Source organism: Ranitomeya imitator, chromosome 8, assembly GCF_032444005.1.
Source record: "Ranitomeya imitator isolate aRanImi1 chromosome 8, aRanImi1.pri, whole genome shotgun sequence".
In the NCBI taxonomy this organism is placed as follows: domain Eukaryota; kingdom Metazoa; phylum Chordata; class Amphibia; order Anura; family Dendrobatidae; genus Ranitomeya; species Ranitomeya imitator.
In genome coordinates this window covers 18,971,725-18,993,889 of record NC_091289.1, presented here as the reverse complement: position 1 = coordinate 18,993,889, position 22,165 = coordinate 18,971,725, and the positions used below count along the sequence as shown (strand labels likewise).

Genomic DNA, 22,165 nt, shown 5'->3' with positions numbered 1-22,165 from the left:
ATAGTTAACATGGCTGCATGCTCAACGGTCTACTGGGCTACTCTTAAAGGGGAAATGTCCACAATTAATAAGCAGGAAGTGTTTTGACTTTATTTCTCTATAAACGTTGAGTAAACATGCTCCACGCACAGTGGGAGTAATTTCATGAGAAGCCAATTACCTTGTCAGGATGTTGTGACTTTAAGAGGAAATTGGAGGACTTAGAGGAGAACATAGAAAGTCTTCACGGAGTGCGCCCTGGTTGACATCACGTGCCTTAGCGGAGTACAAATCACATTAATTAACCAATACAAAATTATTCATAGCTGGAACTCCTCTGCCACTTGTTTTATCAAGGTTGGGTAAACCTAAATAAAATAGTGCCCCCGGTGGCTTTAAAGGAAATAACACATTTTTATTTTGTATTATTATTGTTTTTTTATTTTATTTTATTTATATTATTTTTTTTTTTTACAATATAAGTAAACAAACATAGATTAGTGTCCTAGGTAGAGGTAAGGGAAATAGCACGTTTATTTATTTATTGATTTATAATTTTACAATATACGGAAACAAAAGCAGCATAGTGCCCTGGTGGATATAAAGGAAAACACATTTGTTTATTTTACAATATAAGGAAACAATGATAGAGTGCTGCCCCTGGTGGATATAAAGTGAATAACGCATTTTTATTTTGTAAGATTTTTTGCATATATTTTTTTTTATTTTACAATATAAGGAAACAAAGATTAATTCCCCTGGTGGATATAAGGGGGGAAAAAAACACATTTTTATTTTTTAATTTTATTCTTTTTATATATTTTTTATTTTAATTTCACAGTATAAGTAATCAAAGATAAAAGAGTGCCCCTGGTGGATATGAGGGAAGTTACACATTTTAATTTTGAAGTTTTTTTTTTGTTGTTATGCTTTTTTACAATACAGAAAAATTCAGTTTAGTAATTTCAATAGATTTTTCTTAGATTATTTGTTTTCCTTCTGTCTAGTCTATTTTATTTTATTTTTATTCCCTCAAGATATGTCTGGTGATCAGTGTCCAATCCAACAAGGATTTAACCATCTTCATATTCATTGAGTTACTCTTTTTTTTTTTTTAAATGTCATCATTTAATGCAACAAATGGGCAACTATAAGAAAATATGTATAAATATGTGTATGTGCCTATACACTACAGCTGGTCTGGACGTTTGCCCCAGCAATGGTGATCAGTGGCAGAAGGGTAATAGATGATGTAAGGGGATCAGAGCGCCTCCTACTGGCAAAGGAATGTCAAATTTTGGTAAAGACAAAAAAAAGGTGAATTTGCTGGAAAAAGTGGAGACCAAGTCTGAATTATCACACATATTTCTTATTACTATTATTACAGCCCCTTAGACAAAGTATAACAGGTTCATACTTTCACAGACAATCTTGCCATTGAATCAATATTCATTTGCTTTTTTTGCGTCATACTTTGCAAATATTACAAAACATTCTATTTTACTGTGTAAGCAGCTCTGATAAAGATCTATATGTCACCATGGTTACAGACTACAAACAAATACTGTGTGTTGTCTGATCCTTCAGTCATGTGCTTCTCTATGTCCGCTGGGTTAGCAAGGAGCGGAGGCACATGGAGGAGATTGAAACAAGATGGCAGGATCAGACTGCACACAGGATTTGTTTTTGTACACAACTGGGTAGTCACATAGTTCTGCCTAGGAGCTGCATACACACAGCTGTATGTATAGATGTAGAACACCCCTTTAAGTCAGGATCACAAGGGCATGCTTCACAGTGTGTATATAAATCGACCAAACATGGGTCTCCTGCCTCAAACTTACATCCTGATATGAGTTTATGAAGTTGCACGTTTGGTTGGGGAGATCCATGACCAGTCTATAAACAGATTGTGAAATACAGTTGTGTGAACACTGCCCAAGGCAAAGAAAAAATGTCAATGCGACTGAGTCCCTCAGTGACGTTGATACCTTCAAGGGTAAAATTCGCCTGGAGACCTCCCTGGTATGGAAGAAAAAAATGTTATTAACTGTTCTAAGTATCCTGGGACTCCAGGGCTAACAGAAGGCAGGACTGTGGACTATGTAAGTCTGAACCCAGCCTTATACCCCCCCCCCCCAAAAAAAAAAATTGTTGATACAAAGCAGAAGTCAAGTAATGTTGATACCCCAAGGGCCTAAATTCACCTGGGACCTCCCTGGTATGTAAAAAAATATATATACTGTTCTAAATATCCTGCAAATTCAGGAATGAAAGGAGGCAGGATTTATGTAAACCCTGCCTAAAAGTGGGCAATCCCAAAAGTACCGGGGTTGGAGACTACTGAAAAATGGCATGCAAAAAAAAAAAAAAAAATTACTGTACTTAGTATTTTGGGACTCGAGGGATGTCACGAAGGTGTCATGTCCCCCTGGAGAACCTGGAGTTAGATTGTTACTTCGGGTGATGGATCGCAGGTCTTCTTTAGAGATGTGTGATTTGTGTGCCATATTAAATGGATTTTGTTTCCTCTTGTGCTGAAAAGGTTAACAACTCTTTTTTATGCTGGTTCCATTTCAGCTGCTTCTGATCTGGTCATTACATCTTCCTATAAAAACTGGTCAGACCTTTTTGTCCCTGCCGGTGAAAGATTAATCTTCCTGTGCTGTGTGCTAAAGCTAAGTGGTTGCAGTAGAGTTCTGTGATTTGCTGTAGTACTGTGCTATGTGTGATTGTCTCCAGGTCTCTGTTCCCATTTAGTTTATTCCTCCCTGTCCCTATCTTCCTCCCTATTATTGCTTAGTGCTTTTGTATGATAGAGGTTTTCTGTTATTCCTGTCTTATCTTTGTGACTTGTTTACCTTACATTTCTGTCCCACACCTCATGGGACGGGGGAGGGAACAGATCAGGCTTTAACAGCAGCATAGTAAAGGTACCTTCATACGCAGCAACTTTACAACGAGAACGACAACGATCCGTGACATTTCAGCGATCTCGTTGTGTTTGACACGCAGCAGCGATCTGGATCCCGCTGTGACATCGCTGGTCGGAGCTAGAAGTCCAGAACTTTATTTGGTCGTCAGGTCGGCGTGCATCGTCATGTTTGACATCAAAAGCAACGATGCCAGCAATGTTTTTACATGGAGCGTGAACGATAAGCGAGTCGCCGTTACGTCACTGGATCGCTCCTGCATCATTTTGGGGCTGCTATGTTTGATGTCTCTACAGCGACCTAAACAGCGACGCTACAGCGATCGGCTCGTTGTCTATATCGCTGCAGCGTCGCTGAGTGTGACAGTACCTTAAGATTGGAGACTCAGGCCTCTCTACCTTCAAGAGTACCCCCGGGACAGAGATAGTTGGGGTCCCAGTTCCAGGCACAGTTTGAAGACCCTTTTCCTTAGGGTACCGTCACACTATACGATTTACCTACGATCACGACCAGCGATATGACCTGGCCGTGATCGTAGGTAAATCGTAGTGTGGTCGCTGGGGAGCTGTCACACAGACAGCTCTCCAGCGACCAACGATGCCGAGGTCCCTGGGTAACCAGGGTAAACATCGGGTAACTAAGCGCAGGACCGCGCTTAGTTACCCGATGTTTACCCTGGTTACAAGCGTTAAACTAAAAAAAAACAAACAGCACATACTTACATTCTGGTGTCCGTCAGGTCCCTTGCAGTCTGCTTCCCACACTCAGTGACTGCCGGCCGTAAAGTGAAAGTGAAAGCACAGCCGCTGTGCTCTGCTTTCACTTTACGGCCGGCAGTCACAGTGCTGGAAGCAGACTGCAAGGGACCTGACGGACACCAGAATGTAAGTATGTGCTGTTTTTTTTTTTTTAGTTTAACGCTTGTAACCAGGGTAAACATCGGGTAACTAAGCGCGGTCCTGCGCTTAGTTACCCGATGTTTACCCTGGTTACAAGTGAACGCATCGCTGGATCGCATCGCTAGCACCGATCTAGCGATGACAGCGGGAGATCCAGCGATGAAAGAAAGTTCTAAACGATCTGCTACGACGTACGATTCTCAGCAGGATCCCTGATCGCTGCTGCGTGTCAGACACAGCGATATCGTAACGATATCGCTGGAACGTCACGAATCGTACCGTCGTAGCGATCGAAATGTTATAGTGTGACGGTACCCTTACTGAAGACTGTCACAGCATGACTAGGGATAAAAGGAGGCAGGATTTATGCAAACCCTGCCTAAAAGTGGGCAATCCCAAAAGTACTGGGTTTGGAGACTACTGAAAAATGGTCACAATGGTTACTAAACTTGGGGCATAATTTTAGGATGTATCTGGAAGTCTCTTTTTCTCCCGTGACCAGTGATGTATTTTAATCTGAGAAGCCCTGGTGCAGATTCGGGGCTTTAAGTTACTTAGGAAAAACAAAATGGGGTAAAATCTTCTCCATTCACTTCGGGAGTGATACTTTCCTGAAAAATTTCAATGTTACATTCTTCATCTAAGAAATAAAGAACTGAAAGAGAAATCCTGTTGTGACAACATCTTAAACCCGGCAGTACATGATATAAGTCCCGCTAGGAGTTGATGGGCTCCCATGATTCCTCGCGACGTCGAATAACTCCATCCTGCTTCCTCCCACAACACAAGTGGACTATCAGCGAGGGTCCGGCACTGTTATTTCTCATTAATGCTTTTTTTTTTTTTCACTCCTGATCCTGTGGTTCTCATAATTAGTTACCTGGGGCTGCAATCCAATTTGAAGTGATGACAAGAAAGTGATCCATGAAAAACTAATAAGTTAAATCCAATTTCAGCCTTCCTCTAATTAAATGCACAAGGAACTAATGACTCAAGCCCTACCATTCCAGTGATAATGGTAATTAGCGAGGTGGGAGTCACTCTCTTTTCTGAACACCGTAGGTGTAAAGCACAAGGTAAAATGGCAGGAGCACTGTTAATTACATATGTCAGTTTGCTATCAATTTACACGTATTTGACCAGTCAGGTCCGCTTCCTTTGTTTTAATTTTATTCCCTGGTAATCATAACATTATCTATGATCTATTATCCGCAACAGTCGTTTGGCCTTGAAAATATTCTTTGATACCGATTTTTGTAGCGAGGATAGAAAAATAAAAATCACAGTTTCTGGAAGAGGTGTTACACATCGAGAGCAGATATTATAGTGCTACTTTAATTTTTTTTTCATAGATCAATAGTACACGTGAAAATAAGAAACTTTGTAATATATCTTACTTTTTTTTTCTCTCCTTCTAGACTGATATTTCCTTCTCAAAATTCACGGGTAAAACGTGAATACAGATTTTCTCATTACGGAGATAGGAGATGACAATTAGTGCTCATAAAGTTCTATGGAGAAGTGTTATAGGATGTGTCTGCTTCTAGCTCCTCCCTCTGCATAGGATTTCTAAAGCACCAACTGTCACCTCCTATTTTAGTTATGAGAAAATCTGTATTTACTAAAGACTTTTTTTTTTACCCCTGAATTGAGAGCAATAGTTTAATCCAGTTAGAGAAAGAAGCAGATTTCTCTGATAAGATATTACTAAGTTGCTTATTTTCATGCTCAATATTTATTTATAAAGTAAAAATTAAAACAACGCTTACTCTTAAGGAGATGTCTACACTTAAAGACGTTGCACAGTATTTAAAAAAAAAAGTCAGTTTTTTTTTTTAAGAAATCAGTCATGTTTTTCTGATCTGTATGAACCCATTTTTAAAAACAGCTTTATCAATGGACAACATTAGCACAGGTTTTCTTAAGCTTAACCTGTCCCTTTTAAACCACATCCCTAAAGACCCCTGGGAAAGTTGTCCAGACCCGCCGATTTCGGCTGACCATCTGATGTGCATGGGGTCTTCCCGGTTCTTCCCTCCGACAGATGATGTCATGTCATTGGATTGACATCCAGACCTTTCTGATAACACATAGGCTATGTAAGGGGGCGCCAAGGAGAGGGATTAGTGGCTGCAGACATGGGGGGGACTCTCCTACCTCCACAGACATTAAATAAAAGTCAGACGAACCTTCTAGTCAACTAATGGGGGACTTCACCCCAACAGATGATGTCAGGAGAGAAAAGCCTCTGCCAGAGGTGAATGGCAGGATCGTTTTCCTCTCTCCCCAATGAAAACATACAAACACTAGGCCCAAAGTTATCTCAAGCGCATGGCCAGCTTTACACATTAAAGTATTTTAGAAAGACATTTACAAGCTTTTACATTTACAGCTAAACCCAATTTTCTTAAAATGGGGATAGGCTGCAGTACCAGACACAGCCTGTAGACATGAGTGGTGTTGTTCAAGGAAAAAAAAGCAGAAACAACAGCACCGTCCATGAGTCGTGTGTGGTATATCAGCTCAGTCGGATTCTCTAAAATGGGAATGAGCTGCAATACCAGACACGGCCTTTAGAAAAGAGTGGCGCGGTTTATTGAAAATCAAATATCATGCTTTTTAATCTCATGCAACCTATTTAATTGCACACCGACAAAGAAAGAAAGAATAAGAAACAACCAACACATGCCAGGCTTTCCCTCTTACATGGAATGGATAAGATGGGGGGGGGAGTGTTTGGCTCCAAACTTTTCCAAATTTGGGGTCGTGTAGTGTGATTGAGAAGAAGAGGATAATGCTTTAAAATATGATTGGTCTAGAACAGTTTGTGCGGCACATAAAAAATAATATTTAAAAAAAAAAGATAAAAAAAAAAAAAAAAAGAAGAGGATTGTCTCGCCGATCCTCCACAGCTAAAGTTTTGATGCCGCCTCGACATTCCGCTCAGCCAATCAAAGGATGGGTCATAGCTGAGGACAGTAGTTGGCTGATCGAGAATTTCTGTCCATTTCTGGTGTGTAAAGAAAGGAAAAGGAATAAGAAACCAAAGGGACCAAGTAAGCATCAGATGGGAACCGCAGAAGATTGGGGAGGGTGAGCATTTCTTCTTTTTTTCTGAGATTATTTATTTATGTAAACTAGTCTGATATCTCTTAAGTAACATTTTCATCCACTGGAAAACCCATAAAAATGAAGAAATAACCTGCAAATTTTGACTGCTTAGACCACACAATCTGTTTCAATTATTAATTTTTGTATTCTTTGTAAATCTTTTTTTTTTCCTTTAAAGATATGTTTACCTTGACCCGTAAAATGGAGTCTTTCCAAAATGACAAGTTGCTCTTAACATTCTACAGAAGGCCTTGTCTCTTTCACCCCCCTGGGGGAGTTATAGTGTAAACATGCCAAAGGGGGGGTAAAAATTCCACGTTTTTGTATTTCTTTTTTTTTGTTTAAAAGACATTTCACCATATCAGCTTCCCCAAGACTGAACAATGAATCCCAGTTTATGGGTCATGACCAGTTCATTGAGGGGTCAAGTCAGGCACAGATCTGCACACAAAAAAAGTAGGTTATGGAAAAAGAAAAAAGTCAACATTTTTAAGTGACTATAAATTGTTTTTACGATTTCTTTTTTTCGATTTGATTTATGATCAGGAGTTAGTGCCAGAGTGGCGTACTACATGTTCTGTCGTAAAACATTCTTCGAAGGATGAGCTATGGAGAGAGGATCTAGTGATCGAGCAGTTATCAGAGCTTCTAGGATGGAGGAGGATTTTCACTAGACCTCCTTAAAGGATAACTCTTTCGTTCTCAAATCAAAATGTTAATTAATTCGGCAGTTAATTACTAAACTATTGGTGGAGTCTAGCTGTGTGACTAACAAGGTTTTGAGCTTCTATCGCTCTACACCATATGTCGTCGATGGTGTTTTGCTGAAGGCATCAACAATGGGTCAAGTTCTGCAGACAGCTTTCGCTTCTGTGGACCAAGGTCTGTAGACCAAGTCTTGTGTCTACATTTCCAATCATTTTCTTGGGTATACTATACACGATTAAGTTCACTTATTAATAGATGGCCATACAGATGTGGCCAAACAATTTCTGTTCATCCAATCATTCAACAGGTAACCTCAACCCTGCATACACAAGCATGCCAGAAAGGATGGGGAGTTGAAATTTAGCATTCTCAATTCTCCATCCCTCATCATCATCTGATTCCCTTGACATCATGGTGTTTGTGAATCAACCCATAAGAGTAGGCCCTAGTCGAAAGTAATGGACTCAAAACTCTAAATCTGTTGTACCTTTGTGGCCAATTTTTTCAGGTAAAAGCCTCAGCCAATTGTAGGATGCACTGGTATCCATGCAATAGGTAGTCCAAGTAAGGCAAAAACAGATGCCAAGTTTACATGTGCCGATCTGCTTTCGGTAAGGTAATGCATTAATGGCCAACCATAACTCTATGCACACAGAACAATCGGTGATACGGTCTTTTTGATTATACAGAATATAATTTTTATCTGCAGCACATCATCTGTTCACATATGGTGATGTCCGGCCAAGAACAATGATATTAAAATGGTTGGTCTGTGAAAACAAGTAAGCACCTAACCACAAGAGGTGGATCCATGTGGATCTGACAGGTGGGACCTACACTGATCGGCAGAATGGGACTCTTTTAATCTCATTATGTGGAGAGTCAGATAACTGGGACTTGCCTCAGTTGGCAAAATGGGGCTCTTTTATCCCTGCTAGAATGGGGAGTCTGACAGATGGAAACCGGTAACGATCGAAAGAATGGGGCTCAACCGCCACTCCATTTATTCCCTGTGGTGCTGATAAGTGCTCCGCTCAGTTTTTTCTGGCAGTCCCATAGAGGATGAATAGATCTGCGGTCGTGCATCTGATTTTCCGCTCAATTTTGTACCGGGGATAAAGTGCCGTGTTGGAGATAAAAATTCCCCGCTCTGCCGACTGGTTGGATCTCCAATCAGTAAGTTCTCACTTATCCTGTTCAGACGACCTGATCTCCGGCATTCCTATAAATGCTTGTTCCTTGACCTTTGGCCCGTCTTAATGGGTGTTTACCCCAGTTTCTCATGAGTGTAATAGGGGTGTAGTTTTCCGCTTTTTAAAGCCCCAGTCGAACTTCGGGGTCTAATAACCCCAACTAACAACATCAAAGAGTTCATGGTCCTCCTTCCAAACATTTTTAGAAATACTTAGAAACACAAAAAAAAAATCTCCTAACAGAATTCATGGTAAATCAGTTCCTTTCTAACATAAACCAATACTAGTAAAAAAAAAAAAATATATATATATATATATATATATATATATATATATACAGTGGGGCAAAAAAGTATTTAGTCAGTCAGCAATAGTGCAAGTTCCACCACTTAAAAAGATGAGAGGCGTCTGTAATTTACATCATAGGTAGACCTCAACTATGGGAGACAAACTGAGAAAAAAAAATCCAGAAAATCACATTGTCTGTTTTTTTAACATTTTATTTGCATATTATGGTGGAAAATAAGTATTTGGTCAGAAACAAAATTTCATCTCAATACTTTGTAATATATCCTTTGTTGGCAATGACAGAGGTCAAACGTTTTCTGTAAGTCTTCACAAGGTTGCCACACACTGTTGTTGGTATGTTGGCCCATTCCTCCATGCAGATCTCCTCTAGAGCAGTGATGTTTTTGGCTTTTCGCTTGGCAACACGGACTTTCAACTCCCTCCAAAGGTTTTCTATAGGGTTGAGATCTGGAGACTGGCTAGGCCACTCCAGGACCTTGAAATGCTTCTTACGAAGCCACTCCTTCGTTGCCCTGGCGGTGTGCTTTGGATCATTGTCATGTTGAAAGACCCAGCCACGTTTCATCTTCAATGCCCTTGCTGATGGAAGGAGGTTTGCACTCAAAATCTCACGATACATGGCCCCATTCATTCTTTCATGTACCCGGATCAGTCGTCCTGGCCCCTTTGCAGAGAAACAGCCCCAAAGCATGATGTTTCCACCACCATGCTTTACAGTAGGTATGGTGTTTGATGGATGCAACTCAGTATTCTTTTTCCTCCAAACACGACAAGTTGTGTTTCTACCAAACAGTTCCAGTTTGGTTTCATCAGACCATAGGACATTCTCCCAAAACTCCTCTGGATCATCCAAATGCTCTCTAGCAAACTTCAGACGGGCCCGGACATGTACTGGCTTAAGCAGTGGGACACGTCTGGCACTGCAGGATCTGAGTCCATGGTGGCGTAGTGTGTTACTTATGGTAGGCCTTGTTACATTGGTCCCAGCTCTCTGCAGTTCATTCACTAGGTCCCCCCGCGTGGTTCTGGGATTTTTGCTCACCGTTCTTGTGATCATTCTGACCCCACGGGGTGGGATTTTGCGTGGAGCCCCAGATCGAGGGAGATTATCAGTGGTCTTGTATGTCTTCCATTTTCTAATTATTGCTCCCACTGTTGATTTTTTCACCCCAAGCTGGCTGGCTATTGCAGATTCAGTCTTCCCAGCCTGGTGCAGGGCTACAATTTTGTTTCTGGTGTCCTTTGACAGCTCTTTGGTCTTCACCATAGTGGAGTTTGGAGTCAGACTGTTTGAGGGTGTGCACAGGTGTCTTTTTATACTGATAACAAGTTTAAACAGGTGCCATTACTACAGGTAATGAGTGGAGGAAAGAGGAGACTCTTAAAGAAGAAGTTACAGGTCTGTGAGAGCCAGAAATCTTGATTGTTTGTTTCTGACCAAATACTTATTTTCCACCATAATATGCAAATAAAATGTTAAAAAAACAGACAATGTGATTTTCTGGATTTTTTTCTCAGTTTGTCTCCCATAGTTGAGGTCTACCTATGATGTAAATTACAGACGCCTCTCATCTTTTTAAGTGGTGGAACTTGCACTATTGCTGACTGACTAAATACTTTTTTGCCCCACTGTATATATATATATATATATATATACATATATATATATATATATATATATATATATACATATATATATATATATATATGTATATATATATATATATATATATATATATATATATAACCAAATCTAATTTTTTCCCCCAATTTTGAAACTTTTTGATTTTATTTCAAGCCTCCGATTCATTTCTAGAAAATCAATTACGTGAAAAATAAAGGTGCGCCTGTTTAAACAGGAGTTGGGGAGTAAAAGGCGCAAATAATGACTGAAAACGACAATCTTAGAGATTGGAGACGGCGACGCTACAAAGAATCTCGTATGAATGACACTTGGAGTGTTCACCATTTCATCAGATGTTGGCTTTTTACATTATCCCAACTAATGCACTACTACTTCTCGTTGAATAGCACATTGTCATTTTTTACCAGAGCTCTTAAAAAAAAATAGTGTGATTTCTAAGAAGACATTTTTTTTAATTCCTTGTATACAGCAAAGACTCTGAAAGTGAAGAATGAGTAAAGAATGGGCAGTCATTTGAATCGGTGAGTGACAGACTGGGCTAGCTCCCTGTATACATTAATAAATTAGAATTTTAATTGTGTCTCTAACTACGGGAGATGCTCCAGCCGTCTAATATGTACCAACAATTGGCAATGTTACGGAATCTGCATTGTGGCCTTCTTCGTTGACCCCGGGAACACAATTCCCAGTTTGACGACGGAAACCGTTTAGTTTGATCCTTTCAACTTATTTGAATCCTGACAAATAAGCTCACAGCTAAAAGGTCAGCCCAGCCATATTTCATCCTCTCCGGTTATTCCTGAGACATCTGCACAACAAAGCAGTCATTTTAGTACCTGACTTTAGACCTGGCTCATACAATCGCTGCTTACAATTGTCCCCGCGGTGAAAGTCTATTCAAAAGGCGTAAGGATCAGCAAATAAAATATTTTTAGAAGTGATAATTCACGTTGCTCGGCTCCCCGCACGCTTTCCAGACATTTCTCGAGACGGTAATGAAGAGGATTGTTACTTGGAAATGAAGAGAAGTCTTACACATTGAACATCCACTCGACTATAAATGCCGGAGAGTTATAATCTATGAAATTTTACAATTGGGCGAAAATAAAAGAAAAAGAACAAAAACGGGAGGTTTTGCAACGTGAAATGAATATTATGATGACGGAAGAAGCCGTTATTATTCTACATAAAGATCTACATCTGTTACATCGTACACACAAGAAACACCAAAGAAATTCAATAACTATCAGGTCTCTTTCAGAAGTCCGATTTTTGAGTACGAGTGAAATTCGTGTTTTTCTCGGTATAACATTTGTACCCACAATATTCTTTGAGACAATTCAATTTTTTCCTAGGACCGAGTGGTCAAAGGCAAATATCAGAGACATGTCCAATTTTGATTTGAAGGTCGGATCAAAATCGTCAGTGCGTCCGTTAAGAAATCGGACCGCACTTGGATGACATCCAAGTCAGAATGGAGAAGATGAAGATTTTATTTTTAATCTTCTCCCAACGTACAAGAAAATTGGATGACACTCGTACTACACTGATCAAACTCTGATCAGTATAATTGGTCCAATTTTCTCGCACGTGAAAATATCGGATGTGTGAATGAGGTCTCAAAATATTTTTGGGGATGGAAAGAGAAAAGGGATAAACATGTGATATTGTGATAGGGCACCACTGGTGGTAATCAAAGCGGATGCAGATAGAAGAGGCCCCTGTGCAAGAACAGTATATGGACTCTTTGCTGTCCAATAACATCTCATAATGTACAATTCCGCCTGCTTTGGAGGTAGATGTGGACCCCTTATCTCTTGGGGGTTACACCAATGGTATATCTGCCCCTGGTGGTAATGAACTCATCACTGATTAGTGGCCCAGTAGTGTAACGGAACGTGGGATTGCATTATGTCTACAAAAAGGTCACCCTTCTTACTTTGGCCATCAAACCTGTAGCACCATGGGAAGTAAGTAAGATATTGGTCACCATTCCAACCCCCAAAGAAGCTGAGGTTTTGGGGGACAAGCTGACCCAACCAGCTGATCATAATTAGGGGTAAACAGTGACAGGTACTGTTTTTCCCAAAAACTGAGTGGCACTGGATGTGTAGCGTTAACATCAGGTATAAAGGCCATCAAAGTCATCCTTTATCCAAAGATTCAGTTGACTAGTCTATCTCATTATCTAATCAAACTGGTCAAGGCAGAATGTTTTTCAGCACCAACCGCTTAGAGAACATGTCTCACCACTGACACTGAACAAAAAGATTTTTGTTGCCCTCGTCCGCCATCCAGTCTGGCCCTTGGACAGTCGTCATGTCTGCACCTGGCATCCTTGGCAGCACTGATTTTTAATGGTTCCCATTGCACCAGGATATTGCAGTACAATGCACATCATGATGGAGACCCAGTGACTTGACAGCATCATTACATTAACAAGCACCACAAAAAGAATCAGTGTAAAAACGTCCAGAAACAAATATCAGGATCAGATACAAAAGTTTATTAAATATATACACAGAGACCTACAGACAGGACAAATGGTAAAAGGGTGACAGATCATCCCACAAAAAGACAGGCGGTGGGGCCATATGTGAAACAACCTGGGAGACAACACATGATCATCTATATACATACATGCAAGTCATAATGCACCGTGGCCGTGTCTCACAGAACATACCTGTAGGTACAACAGGGTCACACACTGGCACTCCCGCCCTCCCCGACGCGCGTTTCGGAAGTAAGCACTTCCTTCCTCAGGGGGCCCTCTGAGGAAGGAAGTGCTTACTTCCGAAACGCGCGTTGGGGAGGGCGGGAGTGCCAGTGTGTGACCCTGTTGTACCTACAGGTATGTTCTGTGAGACACGGCCACGGTGCATTATGACTTGCATGTATGTATATAGATGATCATGTGTTGTCTCCCAGGTTGTTTCACATATGGCCCCACCGCCTGTCTTTTTGTGGGATGATCTGTCACCCTTTTACCATTTGTCCTGTCTGTAGGTCTCTGTGTATATATTTAATAAACTTTTGTATCTGATCCTGATATTTGTTTCTGGACGTTTTTACACTGATTCTTTTTGTGGTGCTTGTTCTATGGACTTCAGTGTGTCCGTATATGTCCGAATGATATACTATGGACTATTTATATACCTTTAATACATCATATTAGTATGTTGTCCCATATGTTTAGGTGTTTTCCTGTGTATTATTAGCATCATTACATTGCAAGGTCTAGCAAATGGGTGCCCGACTGAGGATGCAAATAGGGGAATTGAAGACTGCCCTGCTCTGGCTGCCGTGGAGGACTGTGCGCCGGACTATAGCAACACAAATCTTTTTGCTCAACTTTAACTTTCCTAGCGATGCCTCTGAATAGCGTAGAAGTGTGGCTTAGCTGACAATCTAATACTTATGGAAGCTTGCTAATTGTCGTGAAACCAAATATTTGGGTTTACAAAGAAGATCAAGCCTGTTGCATTTCAACATGTCCAATCCATTGCTATGTGCTTTTTTGCAGAGGAAGGTTGCTGGTACAGCAGGCTTCCTCCTTGCCAGAAACGATTTTGATTTGATAACTGAGTAGGATACAGAATGAAAAATGCTATTGCTTTTATTTTTTTGCTATCTGGATTACCATGTGAAGAAACATATAAGGGGATAATTACCGTTTTGCCTCCTATATGGTGTAGACAGTTGCCAGCTGAGCGAATGCCGAGTGCTCCTGTGTTCTCTATAAGGACTGGAAGTCCGAAATTGATCAAGCCAGATCTTTATCTCATCTGACATCATCTGTCGGAGTAAACTGTTGGCTCAGCACGTCAATATTGCCGGGTTCCGCTGACATTAGATTTATGTGTATGCGGTCCTTTTGTGGGGTTTTTTTTTGGTGTCTCGTAAAGCAGTTTTTGAGGATGCAATGACCTAAAAACATATTGTTGACGAGAAAACTTTTTTTTCCCACAAATTGTTTGCCGAGGTTCTGTTTCTTATCTACTCAACCTTCTGAATCGGCCTCTCCTGCGTCTTGTTTACCTTGTGCAGTAAAACAATAGTGGTCGGTCACATGGATTATAATTCTCTATCACTAAAAGTCAATAAGTGACTTAAACTGCATTATTATTGCAACAGTTTTAGTTAATCATTGCCATAAAGCCAAACTATGTAGAGATGGGATAAACAGAGGGACGCGGAAAATCTATACAATCCATAATTGAAAGTCAATAAAACTTAGTGCTTGTGTCCTAATGTCCCATGGCGCTTTCTGTAGACTATGACCAGCGATGGCCTCCATCCGGTGCGGTGAACCTTTACACATCACTCAAGGAGATTCTCATGAACTCTACACAAGGCACCCACTCATGAAATCACTTTAGTAGGGTTATGTTGACACTGTGTTTAGTTGAATATGTTTAGAAAAGTCAAAATCGTTTCTGGTGCAGATGTAGAACGTAGTCGTAGGCCCATCCATGGAGACCAAAAAAAGTGACTTTGGATGGAGTCGGCATACCTTCACTTTTATCCTTCATAGGTTTTTTCTTTATTGGGTACCTCTGTATTTTCACCAATGACCATCGTGTATGATTATATACAGGAGGTAAAGATCAGCTGATCACCATAGGTCCCACTCCTCTAGGTCAATAGTCTTCCACTAATGCATCTGACTATGTAATTTGTGGATGTCCCAAAACTGCTAAAGAGGAAGCCACTCTTCCTGTTCTGTTTCTCAGAGGGGTGTCCGGAACAGGGGACCCCCTCTACAATCTCTATATGTTCTTAACAGTCAACTAGTTCAATGCCCAAAACAGGCAAAATCCATTCACTTGCAAGTCACAGGTTTTTCTAAGTGAAAAAAAAAATAGCTCTCATTATGTTAAAAGAACCCTCCAAAGACTATCATGCTTAGTGGGGTGCAGGAGACATGGATCTTCTCTTTATGGTGCACCATGCACCACCTCCTTAAATCAGCCATACTCTTTATTCATCTTATCTCTGTATACACATGCAATCTGGATTTAGTTGAGCAAATGGGGAGAAAGGAGTATGCCGGTGATAGACACCTGTGGTAGCAGCTTTTTCAGGGGAAAACAAAAAGGATTGGGCATGTTGAAATATAACATGCCCAACCCTTCATTAAAAGTCCATCCACACTTCCTAGGAACGCTCGTCTCACCATAATAGGGCTTTAAAAAGATGCTGCCAATCGCAGGATGAATGAGCAAAATGATGTTCTGCACAAAATTCCATCATTCTCGGCAGCACATTTTTCCTGCGTAAACATGGCTTGTGCTGCCGAGAACAGTGCACTGAACAATCTATTACAGAAGACTCAGTGAGAATCTGCCTATGTAAAATGGCTAATAAATGACCGCCGATCTGTATTTATGTGTTACTTAACGCCGCAAAATTGGGTTGTTTAAATGGACCCTTATCCTGATATTTGATACCGGGGGAGAGTCAGGACCCCCTCGTACGCATTGCACATAGTGTTTCCTTAAATATGGCACCCATTCATCCACATGGATAATTGATTACAATAGTTTTACTGTATATACATTTGGAAGCCGTAATTGAACCTTTGCAGCAATAATCAGTCATCTATTGAGAGACGGACAGAGGGCGGTGTGGCATACCACTGTGTGCTTTTATGTCAGACAAGACAATGCCGTTCCCTGTACTTAACATTCACCACTACTCATGGGTCACCTATGCTCACTGGAGAGGACTGCGCTGCCTATAGGCGACATTGAACGAGTTTATCTCGTGGACAAAGACCACATTTGGCAGCGCTCAACTCCGGCTGAGCCAAAAGGGGCTGAAGTATATGCAATTTGTCTCAGAACACTCGCCTCCGACTTCTTCTCCTGATATATTGTTTCTTTTGCAAATAAACTCCTCTTACAAGAGACAGGTCAAGTCTTTCATTTATCAGTTTGGGGGGAGCAGACTGTTCTTGAATTGTAATTTATTTGCCACTCGTTACAGGCTAAGTAGTAGTTTGGCACAAGGCTTGTAACTTCAAAAAGGACAATGGAAGTAACAGTCCAGTCGGAATGGAAATGTAATATTTAATGTTGCTACCTTTGGTCAAACTATGGTGGCTATTCACCTTCACCAGCTGTCCTCCAGACTCTACCATACATATGCAGGTTCATTTTGTGTTCTCTCAATTTCGAAAGTGAAGTACAACCCCTGCTAGACCCCTATGGTGGCGTGACGCTGAGCGACTTCTCATGGACAAACTAGGATGGTACGTTATAAACAGAGGGGTGAGACAAAGGCGTAGTTAGATCAATGTACTGGGTAAGAATTCTAAGAAGGTAGCGGATAAAGGGGCTAGATAAAAGGATGGTCAAAGGCAAATCCAAGGTCAGGCAACAAAGATCAGAATATAACAACTCAGAGCATACACACACCACCTGAGCTAAGCTACTGGCAATCTTCTAATCATTGTCAGCCAACTAAATAGCCATGTAGCCACTCGGAACAGGTGAGACCTCATAACGCCCCTCGTCCTATAGGACAGCTGAGCTGTCACTCACAAAATCCTTAGTACACTGTGAGTAGTGGAATCGTTATAGGTGGTAGCTTATTTTTTCTGAGAACATAAGGATCATACACCAAAACTTAACATACTTGATCCTTCTTATCCTTGTTGGGGATGAGTTCAGAGACTTCACATAGACACAAGATAATTGGCCGGTCAAGTTTGGATGAATTTGTTCTAGTCTATATGTGCACCTTATGGCTTAGACTGTCCTATGCCTTCCATCATGTCATACAGGTCCTATAAATGATCACATGTCATAGGAACCTAGGAGGACAAACATAACTTGACATGATGGAAAACACCATAAAGGGCCAAGAAGAGGAGTAAAGAACACTTCCAAAAATTGGAAGTATTCAATATCAAAGAAGCAGATCTTCTATCATTCTAACCTTTCCTCATAGTGAAGAGAAGGATGGTGACTACTTTTAGACATCTAACTTCCGGGCCACAATTGGCTGGTCATAACTTTTTCCCTAGGTTCTGAAGTCTTCTACATATATTGGGTTTGATTTCACATAGTTGTCAACTCAAGTACACTTGCTGGTTGCTAATCCGTCCAGACAAAATCGGTACCCTTCTTGCAACCATGAACTGTAAGAATCAATAACTAATAAACATATTTTTACAATTTTTCAAAAAATGTTGATGACCACCATCACCCATCGTCTGTCAGAGACCAAAAACAATAAAATTCTCACTTTCTCCAACAAAAAAAAAAAAAAAGACCCCAAAACAGCACATTAACTAGTTTCCTACCTGGAGGGATGGCTGCTTGTCATTCCTCTTGTGAGCCTTTAGGCCAGTGCTTTGCTGCTGGTGTATTAACAGCTGCCGTGCAACTTGAAGAGCCTGAAATGAGGGGAAAAAAATATACAGTGTTACGGAGGCCATCTTACTAGATAATGTTTGTCTTTCTCAGTAAGAACTAAGGTCCAGATTTATCATTAATGATATTTTTTCTTTCTTTGTATCTTTTAGTATTCGTTGGTCTTTTTTTGGCACCAAATTTTTCAAATTGGTGCAAAATGGTTCATGAATTTTGCATAAAATAAAAAATGCTTTTTATTTTTTAAACCTTTTTTTTTGCAACTTTTTAGCATGAAAAGTTGATTGTTTTGCTAAAAGGAAGCAACATTTTTACAAAACTTTAAGAGGTAAAATCACTTTGGGGTTAGAGATTAGACTGAGGTACAATTGTGCAAAAATGTTGACACATTTTAAAATTTTGTAATTGATGAATCAGCCAAAAACATCTGGAAACCCCCAAACTATGAGATAATAGCTAAATATAGAGGCAAACACATATAAAACAGGCTTTAAAATAGGAGTAAAATTAAAATGAGAATCAATATGATAAAGTTTTCTTCCTTCTGGAGAACTAATCTACATACATTTTTCCCAAGGAAATTCCCTGTAAATAAGTGTTAGGGCTAGCGGAAGGCACCAAATAATAAAGAGATTGATATGAGGTGCGTTCGCAGCCCGGGGTCCAGCGTGCAGAGATGGTACCTGCTGCTAAGTAATGGCGGATGGACACTTAGCTTACACGTGGGTTAGACTTCACCCGTGTGAAATGGTAGCGAGCTCTGTTGCTTCACAGAGTCGCACAATATGCTGCACCCTATTAGCAGTAACAAGGTGCAGCTACAAGACACTAGTGGGATCCCTAAGAATCACCCCCACAATTCAAGCGGGATTTCCCACCCTATACTGACGGTTGTCAGGAGAGTGCACTGATGGCGCACAATGCCGTAGAGACGGGCACTGCAACATGTGCTTAGTGTGCAGATAGCACTGCTGGGCGCTAGATAGCTTCTACCATTCGCGAGTAGTCAACAACACGAGGAATGGGAATGATTAAGGAGCTTTCATCCATCGACAGTCATTCATCTACACACACATTGTCAAGGTTTATACTAGCGCATGGCCATGCAAACCTTTTATAACAGTAGCAGACCGGGACCTTCCAGATGGTCCAATAGGAACCGCAACAGGACCTGAACATGTGACCCCCGACCTCCAATGGGAGGTCGTCGCATGAGCATGCTCAGTATGAGAAAAGCGGAACTTAGTACCAGAAAGGCCTTCTCGCTGCTAGTCAGTACTGGCTACAAGCGCAGAGCCAGGAAAGGCAGCAGTAACCAGCCGCACAGTATCAGCTTGAGTCAGACACTGGGACCGACGTCTCCGCTGAGCAGGTTCCACTGCGGCTGGAGAAGAATGGGAGACCGTAGTGGACATGGTTCGAGATTCCCCCTGAACAGCGGCGGGAACTCAACACCTAACAATAAGTCTCCATACATCGGCTGAATCCCATCGATGAGAACCAGTATTCCCCCCAAAACTGTACAGTCAAGTAGCAATATTAGTTTCTGGTTGTGTGACCACCAGAACAGAACATAAGACCCAGTTCACTCTGAATTAATCCTTGGCACAGAAGGAAGCAGTGGTGAAGAAAATATCAAATATAAGAAGTCCTCCAGCCGTAATCCAAATAAAACGTATGAATTTTATTCCCTCAAGTAGTTAAAAATTAACACACCCAAGTACAAAGAAGTATTGTTTTTTTTTACCTACGCGTTTCAGACTAACTAAGAAAGGTAATACCAATTTTTATCCAGATTACGGCTGGAGGACTTCTTATCTTTGATGTGTGGCCACCAGACCTTAAAATATTGCCCCATCAGGACGATGCCTTTTTTTAGCCAGAATGGTGGGCTCCTGAAAAGATCTGTTCCTGCTGCAGATGGCTCAACATGACCAAGTGCAACCAGTCCAATCAGCAGCCAAAAAGTTGGGTACCCGCCTGCAATTTCAGTTTTTAGACCAATGATGATCATCCAATCGTCACAGAGTTCTCACTTATAGAAGGAGCCGGAGGTGCCCAGTTTGGACAACCCCTTGTTTAGGGCACCCAATATTTTCCATAATTTTGGCTCATTGTGACTATTTGCAAAGTCACAAGGAGTTTCCATAGATGGACCACACCATAGTAGGACATCAACAGGAAGGTGTCAAAGTTTTCTTAATAACAATAGGTGCCCGTATAAAATTAGACTAATGACCTACGTTTTTCTTTTTGCAGATATCCGTGATGACAAAACAACCTTGGTGGGCAGAGATTACATTCCGATTCATCTTCAGATGGTGGCATTTAAAAAAATGGAGCGGATTTCATTTGGATGAAAAACCATGCAACACTGTTTGGTTCATATAAGATCGATTACATGAGCTGAAACACGTTGCATGCCTTTTTATCCATATAAAAGTCCACTCCACTTCTTGGAATAAAATAATCTGAAGAGTGAATTGGAATTTGATCGATTATCTGAATAATGGCCATGAGGTTTATTTAGGAAGGTTACCAGGGTGGACCGGCGGAAGCAATCTATATTGCTACATACATGTGTTTGTGAAATCTTGCATAAGCGAGGATGCATCCTCAAGACCTATGATATACTAACTCTTGCGTTCCTTCTCATATACCCCTTTTTGAGATTGTTTGCTGACAAATATTTTTTTTCTTTTTGGAACCTCATGGGTCCAAATCTCGTGCCAATTTTGCATGGAAGACATAGGGTGGTAAGATGCTCAAGCATTAGCTGGTTTGCAAAGTTTCGAAAAAAGAGATTGGTAAATATAATAATATACTATTCAAAAGTTTTACTGTGGTCCGTTAAGGAACATTACTCAACAAAAAAAATTTTTTGCATCCATCCCAGAAGAAAATTCCCTCTACAGTAACTACTTCTATACTTCAATGAACGCCTTTCACTGGACATTTCCTCGATGAACGCAACGCCCAACAAAGACTAAACATTTGTGAGCAAATTGCCTCATATTATTTATCGGGATGTTACCCCGAAGTCCATTTGAAAGAGTTCTACAAAATGATTTTTTGCTAATCTTGGATGAATCCTAGTGGACTGTGCAGAACATTAGCTCAGCCAGAGTCATATGATGTGGAAGTGACAGCTGAACTAGGACCGGTACTGCCGTCATTTTCAGACACATAAAACTAAGGACTTTCTCACTGAAGCAGGAAAAAGTTTCTAATCGGAAGGACAGTCTCGCCTGTGCAAGAAGCATGTTAAGACTTGGACAAAACAGGATGATGTATGTCAACTTAATAAAAAAGCTTGTACATTTTTCTTCTTTTACAGAATTGTTTGTTGATGTGGCTATTCAACTATTAAGAAATAGTTTGGACAAGTGCAAATATTGTTTTACTAAAATTACACACAACAATGCCACCTCAACAATGCAAGGTCATTGAGAAGCTGTCGAGCTTGAAGATTGCTTGAGGTTATGAGCCAGTCTGACCTATGGATTTGTAAAAAAAAATATATATATATTCTATATATATAGAAAATTTGACTCAATTAATCATCGTAGGTCTAATGCAAATCCTCAATAGCAGCAAACTAAATCCTTATATCTCTGTAGTATGGACCCAAAGTAACTCGAGTTGCCACCAAAATATTCTTAAAGGAATTTCCTAGGAAGAAATCCCACTGTAATACAAACATTTTTGTGTTTTTATTTCCTCCCAAAGAAAACAGGAGGTATGATAAGATACATTTTCTGCCATATGTTTGATTGACAGGTGTTACACATACACATGGAAGCTCAGCTACTAATAGAGACAACAATCAGTTCCCAAATCAGCAGGTTTGGCCAACATTCAATGACCATTTTAAGCAGTTCTTAAGACTTATACCATATTGACATGATTTTAATGGCCAGGAAAGTGTGTCAAATCCAAATAAGTGTGAAGTTGTTAAAGTGTACCAGTCCTTTCTAACAATGCATGAAGAAAAGTGTGGTCTTTCTGC

At 40.5% G+C, this 22,165-nt stretch overlaps 1 protein-coding gene across 17 annotated transcripts in view; it reads right to left on the bottom strand.

Annotated features, from left to right (window-relative positions):
• FOXP1 (forkhead box P1) overlaps positions 1–22,165 on the bottom strand; it is a 704,299-nt gene that overhangs the window by 170,536 nt on the left and 511,598 nt on the right. For all 17 annotated transcript variants that reach the window (XM_069736485.1, XM_069736483.1, XM_069736488.1 and 14 more), the window contains one exon: positions 18,087–18,179. In XM_069736485.1, the coding sequence (XP_069592586.1) occupies positions 18,087–18,179 (93 nt within the window). The remainder of the gene's footprint in view (positions 1–18,086; positions 18,180–22,165) is intronic.